The sequence below is a fragment of the Gopherus flavomarginatus genome, chromosome 3 (genome assembly GCF_025201925.1).
Source record: "Gopherus flavomarginatus isolate rGopFla2 chromosome 3, rGopFla2.mat.asm, whole genome shotgun sequence".
In the NCBI taxonomy this organism is placed as follows: domain Eukaryota; kingdom Metazoa; phylum Chordata; order Testudines; family Testudinidae; genus Gopherus; species Gopherus flavomarginatus.
Genome location: NC_066619.1, coordinates 154,580,450 through 154,606,315, shown reverse-complemented (window position 1 = coordinate 154,606,315; position 25,866 = coordinate 154,580,450). Strand labels below are relative to the sequence as shown.

The 25,866-nt window shown below is 44.6% G+C and overlaps 2 protein-coding genes across 3 annotated transcripts; one reads left to right on the top strand and one right to left on the bottom strand.

The window, feature by feature from the left end:
- The first annotated feature begins 891 nt into the window (after positions 1 to 891).
- LOC127046231 (protein FAM47B-like) lies at positions 892 to 14,381 on the top strand. 2 transcript variants are annotated; one of them, XM_050942928.1, is made up of 8 exons: positions 892 to 1,108; positions 3,039 to 3,417; positions 4,838 to 4,995; positions 6,788 to 6,941; positions 7,536 to 7,742; positions 8,918 to 9,070; positions 10,708 to 10,785; positions 11,607 to 14,381. In XM_050942928.1, the coding sequence occupies exons 2-8, from the start codon at positions 3,052 to 3,054 to the stop codon at positions 11,736 to 11,738; spliced, it is 1,248 nt and encodes a 415-aa protein (XP_050798885.1). In that variant the 5' UTR covers positions 892 to 1,108; positions 3,039 to 3,051; the 3' UTR covers positions 11,739 to 14,381. The 2 variants fall into 2 exon arrangements, with proteins under 2 accessions (XP_050798885.1, XP_050798884.1); XM_050942927.1 differs by having other exon boundaries at positions 6,785 to 6,941.
- A 706-nt stretch (positions 14,382 to 15,087) lies between these two features.
- Positions 15,088 to 23,187, bottom strand: JCHAIN (joining chain of multimeric IgA and IgM). The gene is made up of 4 exons (XM_050942929.1): positions 23,045 to 23,187; positions 18,159 to 18,291; positions 16,980 to 17,060; positions 15,088 to 16,011 (listed from the first exon to the last, which is right to left on the bottom strand). The coding sequence occupies exons 1-4, from the start codon at positions 23,106 to 23,108 to the stop codon at positions 15,810 to 15,812; spliced, it is 480 nt and encodes a 159-aa protein (XP_050798886.1). The 5' UTR covers positions 23,109 to 23,187; the 3' UTR covers positions 15,088 to 15,809.
- Between the last annotated feature and the right edge of the window lie 2,679 nt (positions 23,188 to 25,866).

Sequence of the window (25,866 nt, the reverse complement as noted above, 5' to 3'; positions counted from 1 at the left end):
TCTGGACTCTGGTAATAGTTTGAGTCAGTGAAAACCTCATTTTCAATCAAGCTTGGTGGAAACAGTTGCTATATGACATGGAGCATTTCTTCAGTTGCGGGAATCAGTTGTTGCTTCTAAATTGCAGCTTCATTCAACTGATGCATGTCAACACAAAAATGAACCCCTGAATGTTAAGGAACTACTATTCAGTAGTCACCATATGCTCATCCACTCTGGTGGCGCTTTAAAGGGCCAGGGGCTCCGCGGTGCTTTACAACGTTATATCCGAATTCGTGTTGTATCGGGTCGCGTTCTATCGGGGTAGAGGTGTACTGATTTTTAGTTATTATAGGTCACATGATTGTCTAGTTTCTACATGCAAGGGGAACTGCAGTGGTCAGGAACTAGCTGGATGTGGCCTAATGCCAACTTAATACTCCCTTTGGGCTTGATTCTGTGACATTTGCTCACAAGAGTATCCCTTACTTACACAAGTAGTTCCCATTTAAGTCCATGCGTCAGTGATTGCATTTTCCCTTGAAGTCATTACCGGATCAGAAATTGTTTGTTTTATTCTTTAAATGAACATTCCCCCACTTGTGTGGAGCAACACTGAAGACAATTTAGCATAATCGTGTGAAGCAAAACATCATTGAGGGAGAACATGATTTCATTTTATAAACATTAGGGACGAATTGCTAGTCAAGTTTTTAATTATAACACTTCATGCACGAGAACCCTACTAGTGTGATGAAATCAAATTTAGCTTTTAATTCTTAAGTTGCATTTCACAATAAACTGTTCAAGAATTCTGTGTGTGTGTGTGTGTGTGTGAGAGAGAGAGAGAGAGAGAGAGAGAGCACTTGTGAGTCTATGGGATTTGGTTTCCACAACAACCAGCTCCAAACATGCCTGCAGTATGCAAGATGCACTGGGAGCTTAGCACTGGAGCTTGCCTGCCCTGAAGCAACACTGCAAGAGTCTGTATATTTAAAAATGTAGCTACACACATATTTGCACTGTCATTGAATGGGGAGCATTTTATAAATCCGATCCATGCATCAGTGACCGAGCTAGATGCCATCTTGCATGTGAGAGTTTTACCCTGAGTTGTGCAACACGTAAGGTATGTATTTTGATTTTTGCAGTTTCAGTTCACAATCAAATTGCAAATACCATGGTATTCTAGCTAAATATTTTAACATACTTCTGGAATTAAACTGTCTGATGCTCAGAGTAAATTGCATGTTTCCTGGAAACTTTTGGTTCTGCCTGAAGTGACACTGTGAAACATCTCAATCACTCCTCTAAAATTGAGAGCTGATGCTTGCCTCCCTCTTAAAATGGGGCATGAGGCCTTGCTCGGTATTAATGGTTGTGAAGTGCATTGAATTATTAACACCAGTCTGTTGAAGAGGAGAGTCTAGTAGTCAGGGTCTCCTGGTTCCCAGCCTAGTAAACCTTCCCCTAGAAGAGAGGGGAGCAGGAGGTTCCATTTTGTCTGTATACTCTCAGAAATGTCTATAGGGCCGATGCAGTCTCACTGGGGTTTGAGAGCATGCATAGTGAAGATTAGAATTTAGAAACAAGCCTCAAATTCATATGCAAATAGTGATTTTCTGGGTCTTATAACTTAGCCAAATCTGGTGGATTTTCATGGAGATAGCAAGAGACACCTCATACCACAGGACCATCTTCCTGCCAAATTGCAAGTTCTGTTCCAAACCATGGAGGCATTATGGGCAGCAATTGTAAAATCACTTACCTCATTAAAAGTTACTGGCACTTAGGTTCCTCATTGTCTAAGTCTGCTTTGAAAATGGGACCTTGGTGCTTTTGAAAAAAATTGCCCTAAAGCTTTTAAAAAAACAAAAACAAATAAACTCTAAATTGGTAAAACTACATGTTTTTCCTGATCTTGTTCTTAGAAATGACTAAATCATTTTCAGTGAAAGTTTAAAAAAAAATCAGTTTGAGGCATAAATCATGAGTGAATGATTTCTGCAGTTAGATTTTGCCAAAGTTCTGGGCAATTGAAGTTGCATAGTAATGAGCAGTAATGACAACCTGAATAGTAGAACTGGTCAGAAATTTTCCAACCAACAGTTTTCCATTTAAAAAAAATGCACATTTGACAAAATCTAAAAGCGTCATGGGAATGTGTCAATTTCTACAAAACTTTTCTTAGAATTATCACAACATTTCATTTTGACTTTATCATTTTGGTTTGACTATCACTTCAATTTTCATAATAAAGTAGAACCTCAGAGTTATAAACATGATGGGAATGGAGGTTGTTCGTAACTCTGAAATGTTCATAATTCTGAACAAAACGTTATGGTTATTCTTTCAGAAGTTTATAACTGAACATTGACTTCAAACAGCTTTGAAACTTTACTATAAGAAAAATGCTGCTTTCCCTTGAATATTGTTAGTAGTTTACATTTAACAGAGTACTATACTGTATTTGCTTTTTTTTTTGGTCTCTGCTGCTGCCTTGCATACTTCCAGTTCCGAATGAGGAGTGTGGTTGACTAGTCAGTTCATAACTCTGGTGTTCGTAACGCTGAGGTTTTAGAGTATATAATATACTATACATTAAATAAATCATAACATACAAACCATAATATATCAGTGGAAATGATAAAGTAGAAACAAAATGTTTCAACCTTATCTAAATCAAGGCTTTTGATAAAAATGAAATATTTCAGAATATTTCATCTTGCAAAAAATTCCCAGATTTGACTTTTTTTTAAACCAAATTTCAACATTTCCCCAGGATGGCAATTCCGTCATTTGGCCAGCTCTGCTTCATAGGATCACTACCAGCTTCCCCTAGAGCAGTTCTTAGGGCCAGGCTTTTCTCTGAGGTTGAGTGATGGAGCAAGCATGCCTCCTGGACAATGTGTGCCAACGTGGTGGAGTTGCATAGTGATTTGGACTTTGAATATTTAACAACACTACAAATAAGAACACCAGAGAGACTCCAGTGATGTTCATGTGCGTCATTAAAAGCCCCATTACTTCCAGCACTGCCCAGAAATGTTTGCTTTCAGGTACCAGAAGAAAATGCCGTCTAAGTACTTTCAAGAACGCAACAAACGGAAGTTCTCAGATTCCCTTAACAGCCAGCGTTGGAGATTCTTGAAAAGTGGTCTGGATGATTTCAGAAGCGGCTTCCCTCCACCGTCTGACAACATCATCAGCTGTGGCACAAAGGGGCCTGTACCGATTGTTCTGCGTAATCGAGCATCTGATGCTTCACGCATGGCCCAGCAGAAGGGAAGGAAAAAGTGCACCAAAACCCAAGTCAGTCCTTCCAAGCTCAGTCCATTGCAGAAAGCCAGGCGGGATCACATTGCACAGACAGAACACTGCCTGAGCCAGCACCCCCTAGCACTCTACCCTCACCTGGAAGAAAGCATTCCTCCTGAGGTAAAGTCCCCATCGTTGCTGCTGTTCTTCTTTCAGACAAGTGCCTTTCTGGCAAGTTTAAACACAAAAATAATTCAGTTGTCAGCTGTTCCCTTCTGAAGATTTTCTATATGACTCATCATGGCAAGATGAATGATCTTAAACATAGCAAGAGAGCTGAACTGGCGTCAGTTTTGAGTTTTGTCACATTATTTGCAGTCAGTGAACCTGTCCCCATTCATTTGTCAAAATGTAACATGAGGCAGCATTCTTTTTAAAGGGCTACTGTAGAAGTCAAGCACATGGGGCTGTATTTAGGCAGTGTGTGTAGCCAAAATTAAATTATTACCAGACATCAGATATAACCGGATATTCCATGACAGTGTCTCTGCTCAAAATTAAAGAGGTAAGAGTTTGACCAAGACACCAGAGTGAGTCCTGACCTGATCCAACTCCCATTCTTCCCCCGCCTGTCTCTCGAACAGCCCCATCTTTCTCCAGCCTCTGTCCCTGCCCATTCCCTGCTTCATGCAAAGAAGCAGCAAAGAGTAGTCAGCACACAGTTCTACCTCTGGTTTGGGGCAGGGAGCTTCTTTTACAGAGCTCAGAGAGACTCTGTACTAAGCTGCGGGCAGATAGTGAAGGTAAGTGGGAAAGTTAGCATGATCATTTGGAGAGGAAGGGACCAGGCAAAGGGACAGGGTTAGTCTTGTGTTGGGAGAGGAGTATGGGAGAGAGGAATTCATGGCAAGCATACTCCTCGTCAGGGCAGAATGCTATGAGGGAACATACTGGGGTAAGGATAAGAAACAGTAAGATCATCAAGAGAGTTTATTTAGTGTGTCAGGCAAACTCTTAGAAATTTGAGGGGTGAATGAGAAATCTTGGGTCTGATCAGTGAGACCCCAGGTCACAGCGTAGACTCAACTTCTGTCCTTGGGTTATGAAACAGAGGGACTTTTGATGAGATTAAAGGCAGTAAATTCAAAACCAATGAAAGAAAACTATTTCGCACAATCTATAAGTAGACTGTGGAACTCATTGCCACAGTATACTGTTCAGGCCAAGAGCTTAGCATGAGTCAAAGAAGGACTGGACATTTATATAGATAACTATCCAGAGATACATTAGTTAATGCTAAACAAGGTTTTGGAAGGGATGTTAAACCTTATGCTTCAGGTATGACACCAATCTCTAACTATTGGGGGATTGTATGAGTCCTTCATGGGGAGAGATTATCCCACATCTGCCAATTCAGGGGTTTCTTGCACCTTCCTCTGAGGCATCTGGTGTCTGGGACAGGTGAGTTGACAATAGGACTGATTCCATCTGTTCATCGCTATGCTGTCCAGGAGCTCTGTTTGTAATCTGTCCCCTTACGCAGTCTCCATGGGAACTGCGCTGGTGTGAATACCGTGCTCTGTTCTTGTTTGGCTCTTAGCTTTTCAAAGAGGTTGTGGGCATCCTGGATCCTGAGATGTGCTTGAATAGTGAAGGTCAATACAAGGATTGTGACCAGGACAGCCACACCCCTCAGCAAGTGCTGTATCAGCCGGAGGATGGGAAAAGTAAAGAAGCATGTCCCAGGCCATCAGCCCTGTGAGTACTGGACAGGACAGAGCGAGTAACACCAGGCCACCTGAATCCACCTTCTGCTGCTGGGCCTGGGTTCAGTTCAGTCCAATCTCTCTCTTCTGAATGTAGCTGTATTGAAAGAGAGGAATTCCCTGTTTCTAAGGCTGGGGGTACTCCATACTCTGTGCCAATTCACCTTCAGAGAGTCTTGCCTGCCACAGCATGTTTCACAGCCATGCGGAAGAACTGGGTCAGGGAGTGACTGTGGGAACCCATGTTCCCCAGATAGGTGGAGAACAAACATGGCCGACACATGACTTTTAAAGTGTCTATTTACACAGGTGATATGGTAACAATGCCAACTAGGGCCAGACACAGGTGAATTCTCTGCTGATGTACACCCCAGGGAACGCTGACAAAGTCAGTGGTGTTTCATGGGACAAAAGTCAGCACAGGAACCTGGCACATGGCGCAAAGCAAGTTTCCCCACATTACTCTCTTCTGCAAATACATCTTAATCCTGACACATAGCCCCCGGATATATCAATCCAGGTACTTTCCTGTGCAGAGAAGGACAGTTGTCACATTTCCTTTCCACATTTGTAACCTTTGTACAGTATTTTGACTGGTGTGTCCAAAAAGAGTTTGGGAGTCATCTAGACCTACATAATATAGCTTGAGGTGATCAGTGTTCTGAGAAACACCTCGTGTCTTTTACTGAAAAAATATTTCTTGGGTCAACCTTTTCAACAAAATCTGATACCAAAGGGACGGTATTTTTAGTCTTGCTTTGAGCAGGGGATTGGACTAGATGACTTCCTGAGGTCTCTTCCAACTCTGATATTCTATGGTTCTGTGATCACAAAATACCCTTACCTGCATCCTTCAGATCAGGGGTCAGCAACCTTTCAGAATTGGTGTGCCGAGTCTTCGTTTATTCACTGTAATTTAAGGTTTCGCGTGCTAGTCATACATTTTAACATTTTTAGAAGGTCTCTTTCTCTAAGTGTATAATATATAACTAAACTATTGTTGTGTGTAAAGTAAATAAGGTTTTTAAAATGTTTAAGTGGCTTCATTTAAAATTAAATTAAAATGCAGAGCCCCCCCGGATTGGTGGCCAGGACCCGGGCAGTGTGAATGCCACTGAAAATCAGCTCACGTGCCACCTTTGGCACACATGCCATAAGTTGCCTACCCCTATTTCAGATTATACCGAGTATAAACTGATGTCCTAGAATACACTAGTTAGTCTTGCCCAGAGGCCGCTATCAGGAATGTGATCACATTGTGCTGGGTGCTGTACAAAACCACAAGGAGACAGTCCAACTCCAGAAGAATTCACAGTCTAAACCAAGACAAGACATTCAGTAGTGATACAACAAGCAGGTAAGGGAGGATGAAGGTTCCAGTGACAGAACAGTGTAGTGACAGACATGTATCGTGCCAATTTGAAGCGTTGTTTGTTTTTAGCCAGATTACCTTTTTCCCTCCAGAAAAATGCAGATCTGAACATAGGCCCGGCCTTCAAACTATGGAACTTTCGATAGGAGCAGGTTAGGTGGCTTTCCTATGTTTGTGAGACCAGTTTGAACCAAGTCTTCCAGAGGTGAATGTTTAATGCATGAAATCACCGTGCTATTTTAGTCCCAACTGTACAAGTCATTTGGACCATTTGTGAGCCAAAGCAAGATAAACACAAGTTTTATGTGCCCCTCTGTAGTAGTGACAGTGCCGTGCCAGTTATTACTGGGTCTTGTTTGTGCTAACCAAAGACATTTTAGGTGTTATTTTATAACATAAATATTTTAAGCAGCAAGGAGTCCAAGGGCAAGAATCCGCAGTACACCTACCTGTCCAAGAAAGAGGTAGCAGCAAGGGAAAAGGAGGCCAGTCTGAGCTACGATCCACCCCTGGATGAGAACGTAAAGCGAGTGACTAAGGAGTTTTGTGACTGGGTGGATTCTTTGGTAAGTAAAAGAACCTGTAAAACCCAACACTCTCATTCCAGAAATGCAATGATCAAGACTGAGGCCAATGTTCTCCAGACTTGAGAACCTAAATATGACTTTGGATGCTTAGCTTCAGGCACCCAGGTCTGAAAACGTTCATCCTAATGTACAGGAACGTTTGGGGCGTAACTGAGGTCAACCAGTTGGAAAGCAAGCAAACAACAAGTGACTTATTCTGGAATACTGTCAAGTCAATTTGTTTACTCAGAGCATTTCTCTGCAGGAGTGGGACATAGTGTACTTGTCAGATTTCATGTAGCTGCTCCATTCTTGAGTCACATCCATTTATTTGATCAACATTAGTTCACCAGTTCATGGATGGTTGTTAAATCAACTTTAAATGTGCCTACAGATTACTATGACGGGCACATGTTAAACATGTAAAAATCAATCGAATCAGCAGAAACCAGATGTGGCTCAAGAGATATACCTTGGTTGTCCTAAGGAAGATGAGGTCTGGGGATATGAGTGCTGGGCTAGCAAAATCAGAATGACAGGGAGAAAAGCCACTTTTTCCCACTCTTATGCTGTGCAATTGGGTTATTACTGCAGGGAGGAGAAAAATACAAAGTGGACGAAGCCACCATTCTGAGCTTGTTTGACACTGGATATGAAACCAAGCTGGTGCTGTCTGTGCCCATCCATGTTGTGGAACTAAACAATGTGCCAGCAGAACTGAGAAAATATATGGGTGTTTCACCTCCACCAACCGCTGTCAAGAGTCCTCTTCAGAACAGCTGCCGCCCATGCCTTGCCAAGGTAAACAGGCCTAGACCTACATTTTCAGATGTTTCTACTTATTTTAGGAGCCTTAATTTTTGGGTGCCCATCTTGATACATTAAAGGGGCCTGGTTTTCAAGAAGTACTGAGCACCCGCCTTCTGAAAAACAGGTTCCTCTAAGGTGTTTGAAGCTGGGCACCAAAAATTGAGGCATTCACAATCACTGTCTGTTTTGAACATTTGTGACTCACAAAGTTTTGCTTGTATAAAGTACCTGATCCAACACCCGCTGATGTTAATTGAAAGCCTGCAGTTGAATTCAGTAAGCTTTGGATCAGGTCCAGAATTGCAGGCTCCCAGCCAATGGGCCAAATTCAGCAGTGGTGTGAGATGGTATATGTAGACCCTCTTAAACCTATGCTGGTGTAACTCACAGACTGAGGACTGGGGAGCAAGTGCAAGTTAAAACTACAGGATGACCACCTTTTAACTTAAAAAGTCTTGCCTCTCCTGTTCATGGCTTTTCTTGCTACACGCTTTCATCTTAATCACCTAAAACTTGGGCAAAACATTATCTACTAGCCCACAGACCACTTGTGTCAAACCTGAAGAGGAAGTGACATTTCTGACAATTTTAGGGGAGAGAGCAAAGTTGGGCTAGATCTAGGCTTATATCAGAAAGCAAATCACAAACGTAGCTATGGAGAGATTACTGCTTCTCCAAAATTGTTGCTAGTTTTGCTTTAAAGACTATGATGGAAAGACATTCACTAAGTCAGTGACTCCAGAGCTGTGATCCTCTGAGACATCCTTGGTCATCCACAAAATTAACAAGTCTGAGATGAGAACCAAGCAGTGGTTGCCTGCCTGGAATGAAGGGAGAGGTTCTGTGAGAGGATTGCTGTCTTGTGTGGATCCTTGCCTAATGCTGTTTGCAATACAAAGAAAAGTCAATGCGAGCTGGTAATTATTAGAGATAACCAATGAAACATTCACACTTATAGCAGGGCTAGGACTTATACTTGCTGTAGAGATCAATGGGAGACATGATCAGCTGTACTCGATCCATCTCACATTCAATGAGTGCCGGATCCCATCCATTCATAAGGACTGACATTCCACCCAGAAAAAAGCAGTGGTTCACATACACGTGGTGGGAGGAGAAGCAAATGCAAACATGACTAGAGAGTATTACCAATTATCTTTTTATAGGATCCATCCCAACCAAAATGGGAGAAGATCAGGTTTGGAGCCTGGTACCTTGAACCAAAAACATGGAGAAAACAAAGAGCAAATGAACCTTTAGAGGATCCAAACACAGCAATGGATACCGTTCAGAATTTAAGGAACCAGTTTAGTGAAAAGGTACTGTAAGCGCCCCTGGAATCTCTGTGGTATAGTTCCCAACCAAGTGAATGGGCTTACATTGTTACCGGAATACGCCTGCACACCATATATTGTCTGACGCAGTCACAGTGCGGGGAATGGTTTATATTATCCACCCTACTCCCAGTTGTGGTCCAGACATGGCAGTTAATTTAGCCCACACTAAATGGTGGCACAGCAATGCTTGTATGTGGCCTGCGATTGTAAAAGGCAGCTACACACAGACCAGCAGTTATTCTGCAGGATTTTGTTTTAATTCAAGTGATTCTTTAATGCAGGTGAGAGTGTTTTGCTTCAGTAAATAAGCAGATTAACCAGATACTTTCCAATGTGGCAAAAATTCATTCCCTGGGAGAGATCAGGCATGTGACAGGTCAGTTCAGAAAGCATTGGGTTTTGGCTGCAATATCCACCTATAAAAACAAGGGCTCAAATTCATCACAGATGTAAACAGACAACTACCCCTTACATACATTAGGGGATGTGATGAGTCGTAAAAAATCCTATGATGAAGTGCTACAGAAGGTTGAGCATTATTATCAGACTGATGGTGAACAGCAGAGGGGCTCATTCTGCAACCACTGCATTTACGTTTTGTTCTAGCAGTAGCAAACAAGTGTCAAAGTGGTACTAACATCCCCCAGACTCCCTAGATTTATGCTTAAGGAACAGTAAAGATACTCCTGGCCCACTAGAGGGCAATGCTTCCGAAGTTCAATCCAAGAGTTTAGCAATTGCTCACTGTGAAAGAGGGGACCAGATTTTTAAAGCAATGATTGTTATACAATCTTGGTTTGTTGAATTACAGTGAATAAGTGGCAGCCTCATTGTTTTCTATTTTAAAGCTATCAGAAAGCATCAGATTCTAGGACCCAGATGCAAAGGGCTTCGTTTGACTCACTCTGATGTCAGACCAGATGGGTTCTGTTAGCTTCAGACCAGGAGTACAAGAGGGTTTGAATGTCTCTGAGAATGAAGATTAGAGACAGAGGAATCCTGCAAGGAAAAATTGGTGGAGACAACCAAGGTCAATAGAATGCGTAGGTGGAGAATAAGATTTGGGTTTGTCAGTACTGTTTAAGATGATAAAGGCAAAGCCTGGGGAGAGGTAAGTTAGAAACAGATCCTGTGTTGGGAGCAGGATGGGAAATCTGCTTCATCCGAAAGCTTTACAAAATCTGTTGATCCAATGAGGCATTTCTTGAAAAAACAAGGTACCGTACAGTTCAACCACACGTTACTGGGCTCGATAGTGTTCACGTACATAGTAAGGAAGAATAATTTCCTCTTCTGCAAGAATTCCTGGGTGAGTTCTATGGCCTGTGTTATACAGGAGGTCAAATTAGGTGACCAAAATTTGATTATGATCTGTTTTAAAAAATCACACTTCAGGGTTGTGAAGTAACCAGATCTCTATAATAGCAGCAAATCAGAAATCAGTTAAGCTAATTAAGATACTTAATGGTTAATTGGTGTTTGTTGTAGTGATGAGAATGTCACAGAAATCCCCTTGTGGTTGACTCAAAGAGGGTGTAAATAAAAATAAGTTTCACAAGCTTGTTTTAAGTTTTCCCTTCCTATGAAGCTGTTCAAGTCTCTTTTGGAAATTCCCCTAGGAGGCAGAGCTCATGCAGCTCCATGGAACACACGCTTTTAAGGAATTCCTCGAAACGAAGGGCTACCGGAAGCCTGAGGTAAGTCAGTGAGAGTGTTAACAGCTGGTCAACATGATCGCAACAGCATGGGCTGTGGTGCCCTAGGCCTGTGCACTCAGGAATCAGAGCTGTGCTTGCTGTAGCTCTGTTCAGGCACCGTTGTTTCTAGCACAGGCTCCCTGGCCCACATGGACAGGGATTTTTAGTCTCAGACCCATACAAGAAGCTGGTTATACAGCCATGCTGTGCACTAGCTAAGGGTGTAATTTATAGGCCTCATCCACACAACAAGGTGTAACATATCCAGGTACCATGCTTTAGTGTGGTTTGGTTCTGCTCAAGCAAGCCAGGAACAGTGCTCTTAGCTTGGGGGCCAGATTCAAAATCCTGATGCAAGTTTATGCCACTCCACGCAGCCAGACTGCTAATATCAAGACTGCATTTGTCCTCAGGGCAGTTAACACAGCTTGGATAGATCAGTTGTCATTAAGAAAATGAACTAAAAATACACCCTGCTCAGGGAAACAGCTTAAACCCATCTGTTAATAGCTTGTTGGAACAGTGCTGCTGTCATTTGGACAGGATTGTTAAAAGGTGTAAGCATAAGGGAAGCTTGCACTTCTGTTGTTACCCGTATGGTAACCGTGCATATACAGAACATCTCATTATCGTGGGGTATCAGGCACCATTCCATCAGGTCTAAACTGCCTTCACTAAAAAAAATCTCTATGTGAACACAAATCACATTGGTTTCTTGATCCCCTGCAATTCCTTTAAAATATTTTTGTATTAAACAGTCAGCCATTTAAGTGCATTGCTAGTAATTGTGTGTGTGTGTGTGTGTGTGTGTGTTGTTTTAGTTCCTCCTGCAGATGCTGGCTGCAGGGGATGTTAATGGAGCACAAGAGCGAACTTCAAAAGGCTACAAGAAAGATTCTCTGAAGAGACCCGAGGGAATCAGAGAAGGATCTTCCTCCACAATTGTTAATTAACACAGAGTTCTGACTTTATTCACAAGAAACAGAAGCACTAGTGAAACTGCTCCTGGAAGTCCCCAAAATAGTAATCTCAAAGATAGGTTGATTGTTTCCTTCTTTAGAAATTGCTAGTCAAATATAGTTTAAAGAGATCTACTTGGATTTATGAATTCCAGACGCATGCCAGCTGTCCTGGCAGCTCAGCCATGGTACAGGCTGGCTGGGACACCTAGCTCCATACTAGAGATTTTGGCTCGACTCTACTGCACTCATTTGGTTAAGAATCATGGTCTGGTTTGTTACTTGCTAAGCACCAATGTTATGCGCAGTTCTGTGTTGTCCTTTCCCTCAAGGAGCTTGCAATCCAACAACTAGATTATTTCTTTAGGTGCATAAATGTTACCAATCTAGATGTCCCCAACAGGCATAGTGTCTCAAACCAAGTCTACACCAGAAAAGGTTTGCCTTCCGAGGAAACCCTCCTAGTGCTCTTGGCAGTGTAGCTTATACCATTCCCCAAGTGAAATAAGCTATACGGCAAAAGCACTTTTATGACACTGTCTACGCAATGGGTTCTGCTGGTATAGAAATTCATTTTAAAAGAAAAATCACCTCCTTTAACCAATGTTGTTATATCAGCAAGAGTTCTAGTGTAGACCTGGCCTCAGAGCAGCGTTTCTTCCCTGATTACTGTTTGCACCAGGCATAGGTACTGGAAGGAGGGGTGCAGGGGGTGCTGCAGCACTCCCAGGTTTTGCGCCCACCGGCCCCGCACCCCTGCTGCCTGCCATCCCAGTCACTGGCCCCTGCCACCCGTCGTCCTGGCCGCCATCCCCGCTGCCACCCGGGGGCTCTGCTGCCAACCCCAGGTCCCACTCAGCCACCCACCCCAGGTTCTGCTTGGCCACTGGCCCCATGCCCAGGGGCTCCGCTGCCGGCCCGGGGTCCCGCTCAGCCACTGGCCTCAGGGGCTGCACTGCTGGCCCCACCCGGCCACCAGCCCTGGATGCAGGGTCCCAGCCGCTAGCCCCAAAGTCCTGTCCACTGACCCCTGGATCTCAGCCATTGGTCCCTGGGTCCTGGCCACCAGCCCTGGGATCCTGGCCCCTGACCCCATGTGAGAGGTCTCAGCTGCTGTCCCGCTGCCTGGGGCTCCGCAACCGTCTCTAGCTGTGGCCTCAGCCTCAGCCCCCTTAACCCTGTCTGCGTCCCCCCTTCCTGAAACCATGGCCCTGCTCCCGGCCTCAGCTCTAGGGGGTGGTGAGGGGCACAGACAGGGATAAGAGGGGTGCAGCTCTGCAACCCCACTCCAAAAACTGTTCCAGCCCCGCTGGCACCGGAAGGAGGGGAATGTAGACATTTGTGACCAGCCTATATGTCTGCAGCTCCCAGTGGGGCACTGTAGCTCGGCATCACCTCCTGTGTTTTACAGGCACATTAGAGGGAAGCAGAGGAGGGAGAAGGAAGGAATAATTTTGTGAGGAGAAGAAAGCTGGAAGCAGGGCCGGCTTTAGGCCTATTCCACCAATTCCCCGAATCGGGCCCCACGCCTAAGGGGGCCCCACACCCAGTGAGAATCCCTTCCCCGGCTAGCGGCGCCTTTTTAATTGTTACTCACCTGGCGGCGCTCTGGGTCTTCGGCGGCACTTTAGCGGCAAGTCCTTCGCTTGCTCTGGGTCTTCGGTGGCGGGTCCTTCAGTGCCGCCGAAGACCTGGAGAGAGTGAAGGACCCACTGCCGAAGTGCCGCTGAAGACTCGGAGCACTGCCCGGTGCGTACAAGCCCCACATGTTTTTTTACATGTGGTTTGTTTGTTTTTTTTAGTCATCCCTGCCGGGGCCCCATTGAAACTGTTCAAATTGGGCCCCGCACTTCCTAAAGCCGGCCCTGGCTGGAAGAGCAGAGTAACTGGTTGAGGGGAGCTCTGGGGACAGAGCTGAATGCAGAATGTGCATTACGTTATAATCCCTTAACGTGCTTTTTCCTTCCAGATTTTTCCTGCCATCTGGCCTGGCCAGCCTTGGTTGATCTATGTTGTCCACACTTGGTTCGCTGCAGTCTGGCAGCGTCTTTGAGGAGCAGGGACCTATTCAATTAATCTTGATGTACATTTCACTCTTTACTGCAGATTGTCCAGCCAACCCTGCTTCCAGCTTTGGAATAAGTGTAGATTTCCCTTTACTGAAAAGGTCTCTAAAAAGCTAGCAAAAATCTCTTTCTTAGTCTCAAACTAGTGGGAGCAGCACCACACAGTTACAAATTAGAATGAGGACAACAAACTCACCTCCCTAGAGTATTTAGAGCAGGTGAGCATAGGACACCATCAGTTTGTTAAAAAGCCAAGCTCTGAATACTTTGTGCAGTGTCTAGGGACAAAAATGCTTGGGCGGCCCTGGGATCAGCCACACTGGCCGCTGCAGAAATCTCAGAGGTCATGGAAAGTCACGGAATCAGTGACTTCTGCAACCTCCGTGACAGACACGGAACCCTAACTATAGTCAGTTATTTAATGCAAATTCTTCTTCACTTGCAAGATTGGAAGAAAACCAGTACAGACCAGACTCTTCCTTTTAATGCCATTTAAATTTCACACACAGATAGTTGCAGAAAAATCTATTTAATTACTTCAATCTTGCTAACAAAGCTGAAATCATGGGTACATGGGTCTTGCTCTATTTTGTTGCAACATGAAATATGCCAGGGTTTCTCAAAATAGCCTAGGAATGTGCAACCAATTTTTATAACAGGGAGGAATGTATCAGCCTTCTCAGGGGTAATGCTGCACACAGTTTATGGACTTTCATACATGACTGCTTAGTGAAAACACAAGGGATGATGCACTCAAATGGGACGAACAGTGCAATGCAATATCAGCCTCTTTGATGGGCGAGAATTCCTTCTACAAACAAGAGAAAGGAATCTAACTAGGGCCCCATTCTTGCAATCAGATTCGTGCAAAACCAAAGGCTGCCAATGCACCTCTGAATGCAGAATCAGGACTTAGGCCATTTATTTATTTAAACTGAAAGAAATAATTTGTTCTCCCCAGTGTTGGATGAATTGGAGAAAATATTAATAATTGTCAGTATGGAAACACAGAGCAGTGAAATATCATTGGTAAGTAGCTCAATCTCGAATATATAGGGAAAGAATAATTTACCATTCCTGTAACACATGGTATTTTGGCACCATTTAAAAATACTCAAGAGTAGCAGCATCCTCAGTCTTCTCTAAATATGCAGGGATACACCGAGAATGTGATTTTCAAAGCCACATAAGGGATTAGGATGCCCATTACAAATGAATAGAAACTGGGTTTCCAAATCCCATAGACAGCTTTGAAAGCCCCATCCTGAATGACCTCCTTCTCAATAATGGCACTGATTTCTATTATGCTCACAGGTGGGAGTGTAACAGTATGGTCTTGTGTTACTTAAAGTTTGTGCAAAGAATTATTTTAGATCATTTAAGTGGGGTTTTCCAAAAGACCACAAACAAGGGGCCATCTCAACTGGCGCACTGATATTTTATGTGCAGGAATGCTGTCTCTCTGGGCTAAAAGTTATTGTATTAACCAAAAAGACCATGACCCTGGAGAAGCTGCTTTGGAAAACATAATCGTGGAAAGCAGAATCCAAACACTGGCGTGGCATTTGGATGTCACTGTTTCTATATATAGAGAAGAACAAATCCTGTCTTTATTACTAGGGCAAAGCTCCCACTGACTTTAATGAGAACCTCATCTGAGGCAGGACTGAATGAAGACTGTCCAAGCAAGATCCCCCACTGGTGTAAGTTAGTGTAGTTCCTTTGATTTTCAAGGCACTTACATTGATTTATACCAGCTGAGGATCTGCCTCACAGTATAGGATTTTGCCCACCATGCATAATTGGCTGAGTTATTCAGTTAGATTTATTACCACCGGGTGCTATAGAAGGAAGGCGTTACTTTTCACGTAGCTAGCATGTTAACTGTGAGGCGCTGATATTTCAGACACTGTCTTTCTTACCATGCTAATATAAATGTGTTTTGGTCTGTGGGGGCAGATGATAGTATAACAAGGCACTCTAAGAGCAGTGGTTTAATCTAATCAGCGTAGCAGGATTCTGGAGTCAAGGCTGCTTGGACGGTGTTGATCTTCCCGTCATAGAAAAACGGGAAGGTTTTGGTGTAGCATTTGTTCCTGTCATAGGTGTAGCAGGTATCGGAACTGCTGCAGCTGTTGCTCTGCTCAGCAGTCACTATCCGGTCACCCAGCTCCACTTCTGTGGGATCACATTTTTTGCAGCTGGAAGACAGATAGGATGGAATTCATGTTAGGCAGTAGTCACTGAAAGAGGCCACCACATGGGAGAGGGCTCAAGTCCTCACTGCTACTTTGGCAGTCACACGTCAGTCGGGCTTTGCTGTCTCTTTAGGCTCTGGAGCAGCTAGGGCCTATCCTGATTTAAGAGCAAATGGCCCAGTTCTCTGGCACCAGGGCCCAGCCCCCAAACCTTCAAAAATGATGAGTCAGGTCCCCAAAATGATGAGCTTGGCTAGCAGTAAATGTGAGGTTCTTTTTATTTGCTTTCTGGTTTTTGAGTGTGCACTTGGGTGACTTTTTCAAGCTTTTCTCTGCAACCACGAGGGCTAGAAATTCACTTTTGTCTTTAACGAATTCTGGGATTCTCCTGTAATCACATGACTCCAGGAGCTGGGACTTTACTTAAAAGATGAAATATTTCAAGACTTAGGATAAAATCATGAGTTAGAGCAGCAGAGAATTTGACCCAACATCTTACATTTACGTAGGGTGAATCTCACTCACATTGGATTAAGCCTCAGCAGAGGTGAGATTCCTGCCAGCTTCATCACTGTCTATGCTAGTAGTCAAGGTCTTGTTTTGCCCCATGAGCTCACATGGGTATTGGATTTTAATGTATTGGTGCTATATGCATCATGGCATTATTTTAAAAAATGACATTTTATGAAGGGATTTGTTTAGTTTCTACATCTAAATTCACCATGGTAAATCACAAATTTCCTCTCTATAGGAAGGACAGGCGTGTGGTTAAGTCACTGGTGTGGAGGTTGGGGATTCTGTTCCCAAGCTCTGTAGCAGAATTCCTGTAACCTTGGACAAGACACATAACTTCTGCCTGAATTCCCATATCTGTCTAATGGGATGTGGTGAGGATTAATTCATTGCTGTTTGGACAGTGAGATGGAAGGGCAAAGTGTTCTGAAATTAATGCAGTAAAGAATATTACTCACAGCTCAGACAGCCGGTAGACAAAGGTGGTTCTCACTGGTGAGGTGGGATCAGAGATGTTCTTTCTGCTCATCAGGGGAACTCTAAGGGCAAAAAAAAAAAGAACAGGACTGTCAAGTGACCACACATTGCTCTAACGAATTCTGCAAGCTCCATAATGTGTTATGATTATTCTGATTTATCTTGTTCTGTGTTCAGATATTTTTATCTCTTCCCCTTCCACTCCCCGTGAAGTTTCAGATACTTGATCTGTAGAACGGATAAGTGTTATACCTGGACTGAGCCTTCACTATCCTGTAGAGCGACAGGGTCTTTCTTGCATCATTGCCAGACACCACCAGGGAAAGACTGGAGAGTGTCAAAGCACTGCATCGTGTTAGGCCACTAGTGAGTGACGGAACGAGTTCCACAAGTGCTACTTGCCACAGATGATGCTTTCAGTAATGACATTGTGGCACTGATGTTCCTCCTGCCCTCTCTTGAGCTGGTGGAAACCGGGACACAACACGTATGAGACTAACTCACTTTCAGGTGGGTGGGTGGGTGGGTGACTGACTTGCTCACTTTCCTGAAGTGATCTCTTCCTGAACTCCCATGGCTCCAATGCTGCCCTCCTTACTCAGTCAAAAGATCCCTCACTCAGTGGGAGTAAAGAATGCAGAATTAGTCCCTGTGAGCAGACAATTAACTAGCTAATTGCATCATGGGAGTTCGGCATTGGCCTCTCCCAGGGACAAAATCTCAGACGTGCTGGACCAGGGGTCCACTCTGGAATGGCAATCCTATGTTCTGTGCCAGCCAGTGTCCCTAATTATCAGGAGAAAGGCTACTCTTGTCTCTGTCAGTGTATGTTACAAAGATACTGTCAATCCTTCAGAAACATTTCTGAGCTGTCTTTTGGACTGATGGACGAAGCACCATGCAGCTAGAATGCAGCAACATGTAGTGTGGCATGGGCCATTTTCCGCTAGTGTACAGCACTGTATGCTACAGGCCATTGGAGCACTAGGTGGGTGTCAATTAAATCGTCATTACTTACACTATGACATGAAAACGAGGACATAATGCAACCCTCTCATGTCCCTTAACTAATATGCTGAAGTGAGACAAAGAAAAGGAACCTGCTGTGCCGTGTCACCTCATCTTTCCCTGCTTCAAATCAAGCATTGTTTGCCACTTACATGACTCGTATGTTTCTCACCAGGACTTCTTCCTCAGGATTGTCTTTAGAAGGGACAAACTTTGAGGTCACCCTCGCACATTTACACTTGTTATCAACTAGGACATGCTCTTCCACCTCCTCATCCTCATAACCTGGGAACACAGGATGGGTTTTAAAAGGAGAGAGAAACAAGAGAAAAGAAAATTCTTGCCGGTTCCTGGAATTGACTTACTGTATTTTTCAGGCATCTTATCAACCACTCAGTAATGTACAATGTGGGTCTCCTCTAACATCTGCTCAGTCATTGCAGGCCCTCCTGCAAAACTGAATCCCCCACTGCTTAGCCCCAAAGTCAGTGTGATCTCCTTCCATCACTTACTCAAAGAGCTGGGTCTGAAAGGGTGGGGCAGTAGGGAATGAAGCCACAAATTATGCATAGCTGGAGAGGGTCTGAGAGACAAAAGGTGCAGGTTTCTGGTTAAACAGGAGTGCAGAACCTGTGCCAATACCTCAGCTTGAGCCAAGGAAGATGTTCTGCTCCACACCAGGCAACTCAAGGATTTGTCTTTTGTTCCTTATGCAGAATACAAAGGAACCACAATGCACCAAGTATGGTCCAAATAACTGTGTATCCTAAACATAAATAACATGCAAGGCCTAGCCTCATGTATACTCTAGCTTCTGAAACAGAAGACCACGAGGGCCAAAAGAGGGCTCACAAGCTATTTAAAGGGAAATCACTACCCCACTTCTATGCGCTACATCAAGTTAGCACCAACACAGAGCTCTGCCATCCCAAAACTGCCTGAAGCATGAGCAGTAACAAATCCCACCAGCTCTTCAGGGTGGTGGGGTCTGCCCAATGCTGGGCAGCTTCAGCAGCACTGTCAGAACCAGTCCTGACTTCATAGTTACTCCTCCAAAGCAGAGGGAGAACACAGTGGTCAGTGAGGAGTTCCCACTGGCAATTCTGAAACTCTTCAAATAAAGTTTGGGCATTTTTATAGCTCCTAAGTAGTGACTTTGTCTTTACACAGCCAAATTCACCCATAGCAGAAACAGATCCATAGACTTGACCCTCCAACACTCAGGGCCAATTCTCCAAAGGTAGAAACCAACTTCAGTGCAATAAAACCCCTTGGTTTGCATGTCCCGCCAGAACTGCAAACCTGTGTGCAGACTGGCGAAATACAGCTGCAGATTACTAGCTAGGTCCCAGATTGTATTTGGGCACCTCTGGAGCATTCACTGGGTTTGAAAGAGGACTCTGGCCATTGAGGCTGGAGCTACTTGGTTAGAGTCAGCCTCAGGAACCCTTCCCACTCCTAGTTTGTTTGGGATCAGGCAGGAAAATGAAAAGATTCAGATTGGCTGGGTGGGAGGGAAAGCAATTATAAAAACAAGGACCCAGCATTAACTATGGACCAGCTGGGAGGGTTTGAGCCAATGAACAGAGGTGGGTGGGATAGGGAATAAGAGTCAGACTGAGATGTGGAGAGAAAAAAGAAAGAGCTGAGCACCACCACCATCCTCCTGAGTTGGGGAGAGACTGAACCTGATTGAGTTGCTGCTTGGAGAGCTGCTAGCTGCTGCAGTATGCTAAAGGGGACTCTTCCTGACACACAGCATGGAGTTAGCAAATCTGAGACCACAGGGCAAGGTACACCAATCCGTGTCAGCCTCAGAGTGCGTGGACAAGTTTGACTGACCCCAGAGAGGAGAGGTGCAGGACAGGAGGGGTGCAGATGTGTAACTCCTACCAGGGAGCCTGACCTGGGTCTTGGTGCTTGTGCCGGGGTTGACTCCCAGCCTCCTAGGAGGAAGTTTATTGCTGTCTGTGCAAAGGCACATGGCTGGGACTTGAGACCCCTCCCCCAACTTTGGGAATCCCCCACCTCACAGACTGTGCTTCCTAGCTGAAGCAGACAGACCTCAGATGTGCTAGCTCAAAAATAGCAGAGTAGTGGCCACACCAGCGCTGCTGGCAGTTTGTATCTGGGCGGCTGGGCAGGTGGGTAGTCAGCCGGCCAGCCCCTGCTCCCCCTGGCCACACCGCTATTTTTTAGCATGCTAGCTTGAGCAGAACTAGCACGTCTGTCTGTTTGAGCTGGGAAGCAGCTGCGATGTAGATGTACCCCTTTGGTCCCACTTAAGCCGTTACTTTTTCATGGGACTGAAAAATTCTGTGGTCCCGAAGTGGCCCTATGAATATGGGAGAACTGCATTTTTTGAGTTACCAAAGAGCTGGCTTCCTGCGGGGTCTCCATTTTGCACACAAAGTTTTGCACTTGAGTGCACCTGCAAGAATGTTTTGTGCACTGTCACTGGCTAACACAAGTGACAAATTCTATGGGTGGCATGTGCATGGGATTGTACTTGGTGTGTGAGTGCAAACTTAGAGGAAGCATCTGATTTCAGATGCTAAGAGTTGCCTGGGATTCAGAGCTTCCCATTCCTGCACATTCCAAAGACTTTCCTTTCTTAACTGCCCTCTGATGCTGTTTTTAATCCTGACTGAAGCCTCTGCCAGGCCATCCCTCACTATAAATAAAGGTGCTGTTATCTAGCGGCTAGAGCACTTCCCTGGGACTCAGGAGTCCTGTGTTCTGTTCCTGGCTCTGCCACTGACCTGCTGTGTAACCTTGAGATAGTCACTTCTCTGCATGCCTCAGTTTCCCATCCCCACCCCTGTGCAATCTATTTAAGCAGTAAGCTCTTTGGGGCAGGTATTGTAGTGAGAGAAAGCACCTAGTGCAGTAGAGCCGAACTTACTTAGGGACCTGTAGGCACTAATGTAAGGCAAATAATGTAGGTAGAGTATAATTCTGCTTACACTGTACTCCTCTGATGCCACAGTACTTTCATATCCCCTTACTAAGGCCCAAAAATACAGAACTCCATAATCGTATTTGACATATAACTATGATTCAGGTTTCATGGCCCTTTTCCTTCTCTGCTCTCTGCCCCCTCCACAATCTAGTTAACTGGTGAAACAAGAATCCTTTTCTCTGAAAGAATAGACCCTTCCTGTGTCTCTGCCTCAGTGATTCTTGATCTCTTTTCAGATTTCACCTCTAGAGCCTTTTCTTCTTCCTCTCCATCTCCCTCTGCTGTTCTGTAACTGTGTTATGTATTGCGTATGTAACTGTCCTCTCCAAGGGTTTCCTCCAAAGGCCATTGAAGTCAATAGACTCCCACTGGCTTAGCCAGGCTTTGGATCAGGCCCTAATTCTGTAACTATTATTCAAACCGCATCATGTCTTCCTAAATGTTCACTAAAGACTATTATGGTACACTAAAAATAATGGGCCAGATTCATCCCTGGTGCAACTCCATTGACTTCACTTATAATAATAATAGCAAATGTAATTATGTTTAATAATTGCTCTATAATTTTTGTAAAATTTAAAACCTCTTATAAATCACAAAAGTGAAAAGACACCATCATCCCGGGCTCTTCAGCTCTATAATAATGTCTCCATGTCCCGGTGGAGCAAACAAAGACTCCTTAGGAAAAGCAAAGTTTAGCAGTGGTTAAATAGCGCATTGGGAGAGCTGCTTATGATGCCTGGAGATTGGATAAATCTATTCTGCATGTGGCTGAGTGTAAAATGGATTTTCATGAGAAATGTCACACTTAACATTGGGTTGTCATGTAAAATGCCATGATATTTGGATGTGGCATTCAATAAAATCAATAAATAATCATCTGCAGCACATTAAAGAAGCAAAAAAATTGCAAAATGGCTGCTCACATACTGCTGAATTTTAAACCGTTTCCATTATTAAAGCAAGAACAAATTCAATTAGACACAAAATGGATTCATTTAAAAACAAATGGGCCAAATTATGCTCCCAGAGAGGCGCTTAGCTCACATACACCTCACTGTGAGTTGCACACACATTAGAGGCTGTAATAATTACAGTGAGAAGAAGCAAGTTCAGCTCTCAGTTGACCTGGTGCATATTTGACAATCGACCACTGTCACCGATTCCTGTACACTTCTGCAGCCAAATTCTGCACTCAGCTACATCGCTATGAAATCAATACTTTTAAAGACGTTATAAATTAATGCAAAATGTAGCCCTTAATGTTATCAAGATTAGAGAAAATGCAGGATGTAATGGACCCTGGCGGTGTACTGTTCCAGTTAACAGCAGAATAGAATACAGAATAGAATATGACCCAAGTTACACCATTGTATAAAAAAGTCACATTAATAGTCAATATGTACTACCTGTCAACTATTTTTACTATTCTCTATGGACAAGATTCTTATCTCACTTAGACCAGCGTAACCCAGGAATATCTCCATTTAAATCAGCAGAGTTACGTGGTATAAAATTATAATGAGATCAGACTCCCCTATTTTAACAGCCAGATCCACTCAGAAAGAAGTGTTTAGAAGCCTTTAATTCTAGCTAGGCAAAGTCAGTCTTGTGAGTTTCCTAGGTAGGAGGAAGAGAAAACACATGGACTTTCAGCTCATTGATGCAGAACCTCTGATTAAAAGAGGAGTTCTCAATCTGGGGGTCGGGACCCCTCAGGGGGTTATGAGGTCTTACACGGGGGGTCATGAGCTGTCAACCTCCTCCTCAAACCCTGCTTGAGAACCATACAGCTAATACTAAGGCATTCCTGAGTAACTAGTGATCACTCTCTTAGCATTGCAATAGGGATTTTTCAAAACAGCACTCTTTAGGTGCAGAGACAGATAAAGGCCCCAAATCAAGTCTGGTAAAGACTGATTTCAGTGGGTGTTGGGTCCGGACCTAGGAGAGGGATGCTTGTCTTGCCTGCCTATTAAGATCACTGATGCCAGGTGGCTGTTCAGCCGAGCTACCCAAATGCAAGTTTATATTTAAGCATCATTTATAATGGTCTTCATTTCATTTCACACCTACCTGCCACAAGAGCAGCCCCCAAGAAAACTGCCAGGACTCCCCACAGTAACAAAGAGGTCTTCATCCTGCCTTCCCTTCTTTTGAAGAACTTGAGTTTAGAGGAGTGTCATCTGCCTATAAGGGTGTGTGCAAATGACAGAGCTATTTGTTTCCTAAAATAACAGCCCAGAGTGCTAGCTCTCTAACACTGCTGTAAGATGTGGTTGGGCGTGTTGAAACCAGACACTGCAATTGGTTTAATGCTCAAGTGAAGATTTTGGTTCTTTCAAAGATCTACTGATGGGTAGAATCATTGCAGCACTTTTAACTCGGTGTGCTGCCAAGCAAGCAGTAGGACAGCAAAGGATTCCAAAGGGCCACCAAATTATGCTGGCACTAGGGCCAGGATGGATCATGTTCATTCCTAGACCAGTGACACGTTTACAGGCAGTTACGCAGAGGGCTAGGAATGGGTGTGGGGCAGGAGTGATTCCCAGATTGACAGTGGAACGCCACTCTTGCTTCTAGTCCTGAGATGTCCTGAGAAATCTGACTTTAAAATCACATGTTCGGGCTTCTATTCTTTGTACTGTAGTAGCAGCTGGAGGATTCAGGCTCAGAGCCCCATCGCACTTGGGCACTGTGCAGGCAGGGGCAGCTCTACGTATTTTGCCGCCCCAAGCATGGCAGTCAGGGAGCCTTTGGCGGCCTTTCTGCGGGAGGTCTGCCAGTTCTGCGGACTCCGCGGCGGTTCAGCGGGTGATCTGCCGGTCCTGCAGATTCTGCAGCGGTTCTGCGGGTGATCTGCCGGTGCTGCGCCTTCAGAGTACCCGCCACCTAATTGCCGCTGAAGCCACAGGACCTCCTGCAGAAAGGCCGCCGAAGACTCCCTCACTGCCGCACACACCCACCCCCCCGGCTTGCCGCCCCAAGCACATGCTTGCTGTGCTGGTGCCTGGAGCCGCCCCTGTGTACGGATACATAAGAAGAGCCAGTCCTTGCCCAGAGAGTTTGTAATCTAAATAGACAAGATGAAGGATAAACAGAGGTGAAGTGACAGAACTGGAAATAGAACTCAGGTTTCCTGAATCCCAACTGGTGCTTTATCTGCTCCAGAGCACTGCCTCTCTGCTTAGGCAAGCTAAGAGATGAGTAGGCATTAGTAGTTGTACCTTGCCTGGCCTGTTAATGTCTGCATAGGCAGACTGGCGAACCCCTGTTCCCTTCTGATGCCTCCACAGGATACCAATGCACCTCAGTTATAGGGTGTATATCCCATGATCAACTCAGTGACGGGTGTAATTTCAATGGGTGACTTTATGACGACAGTGTCCATCTCCTCTCCTGCACCCCCATTCCACAGACTTAGGGTATGTCTACACTACCTGCCAGATCGCCGGGCAGCGATCGATCCAGTGGGGATCAGTTTATTAGTCTAGACGCGATAAATCAATCCCCGAGCGCTCTCCCATTGACTCCTGTACTCCACCGCAGCAAGAGGCGCAGATGGAGTCGATGGGGAGCAGCAGCAGACGGCTCACCGCGGTGAAGACACCACAGTAAGTCAATCTAAGTACATCGCTGAAGTTGCGTAACTTAGATCGCTCCCCCTCCCCAGTGTAGACCAGGCCTAAGTGACGTGTCCAACCTCATTTCATCCACAGGTCTCAGAGCATCTTACAAAAGAGATGGTGAAAATTATTCCCCCACCTCCACTTTACAGAGGGCAAAAATGAAGAGCAGCAAAACAAGTGAATAATAGAGCCATGAACAGAACACCGTCCAATCTCTTCACTCCCATTTTAGGCTATACCCACCTGACCTTGCTGCCCGGGAGATCTAGATTTAGTGTTTGTGAATGGAATGTGTCTTGGACATATACTGCCCTAGGTAAGATAACTACTCACATGCTCTTTTCCTTCACTGTACATCTCACTAACTGTGACCTGGATCCTGTACCTATTAGAGTCAATGGGAGTTTTGTCATTGATTGTAAGAGGGGCATGACTGAACACAGATGCATCTTGGGACACTAATACAATGCAAAGAGCATTTGTACTGGACTAACAAGTATCTTTATGGAAGGCTTCCCCAACGGGGGGGAACGGGTGGCTGTCCGTCACAAAACTTCTACAACTGCGGGAGGGATAGCTCAGTGGTTTGAGCACTAGCCTGCTAAACCTGGGGTTGTGAGTTCAGTTCTTCAGGGGGCCATTTAAGGATCTGGGGCAAAAATCTGCATGGGGATTGGTCCCACTCTGACCAGGGGGCTGGACTAGGTGACCTCCTGAGATCCCTTCCACCCCTGATATTCTATGATTCAGTTTGTCACAATTCTTTTGGCTTAGTCCCACTGTGTCTCAGATCTTTGCAGCCCCCAGTACAGTCAGTCAGTCAGTGGGGCTGCCTGTCTGTAAAAGCAGAAGTTGCCCTTCTGTCTCTTCTTCTGTATACCAAGATATCTAGAAAGCGTTTCTATCTAGATGTTATATGACACTTTCTTATGCTATCGGATGCATGCTGAGCTCCACCTTTAGCACAGGTTTAAAAATAAGCTTGAGTTAACCATGAGGGAGTTTCTGTTCGCCAACTGCTATTTGTTTCAGTCATTTGTTCCATAATCCAAAGATAGGTTTAAAAAAAAAGAAAACGAACGCAGCAGAAAGCAGAATATGCAAAGGAAGCTAATTCTGGCCAGCTCTGCCTAAGCAGGAGGGTTTAATTAAAAAAAAATCAAAGCTCAACATCCATGAATATTTTAGAACTATGTAGTCCCCGAGGACAAAATTAGGTGCTGATTTACATCCTGGGTGATCCTGTTGAGTTCAGTAGGCAGCACCCCT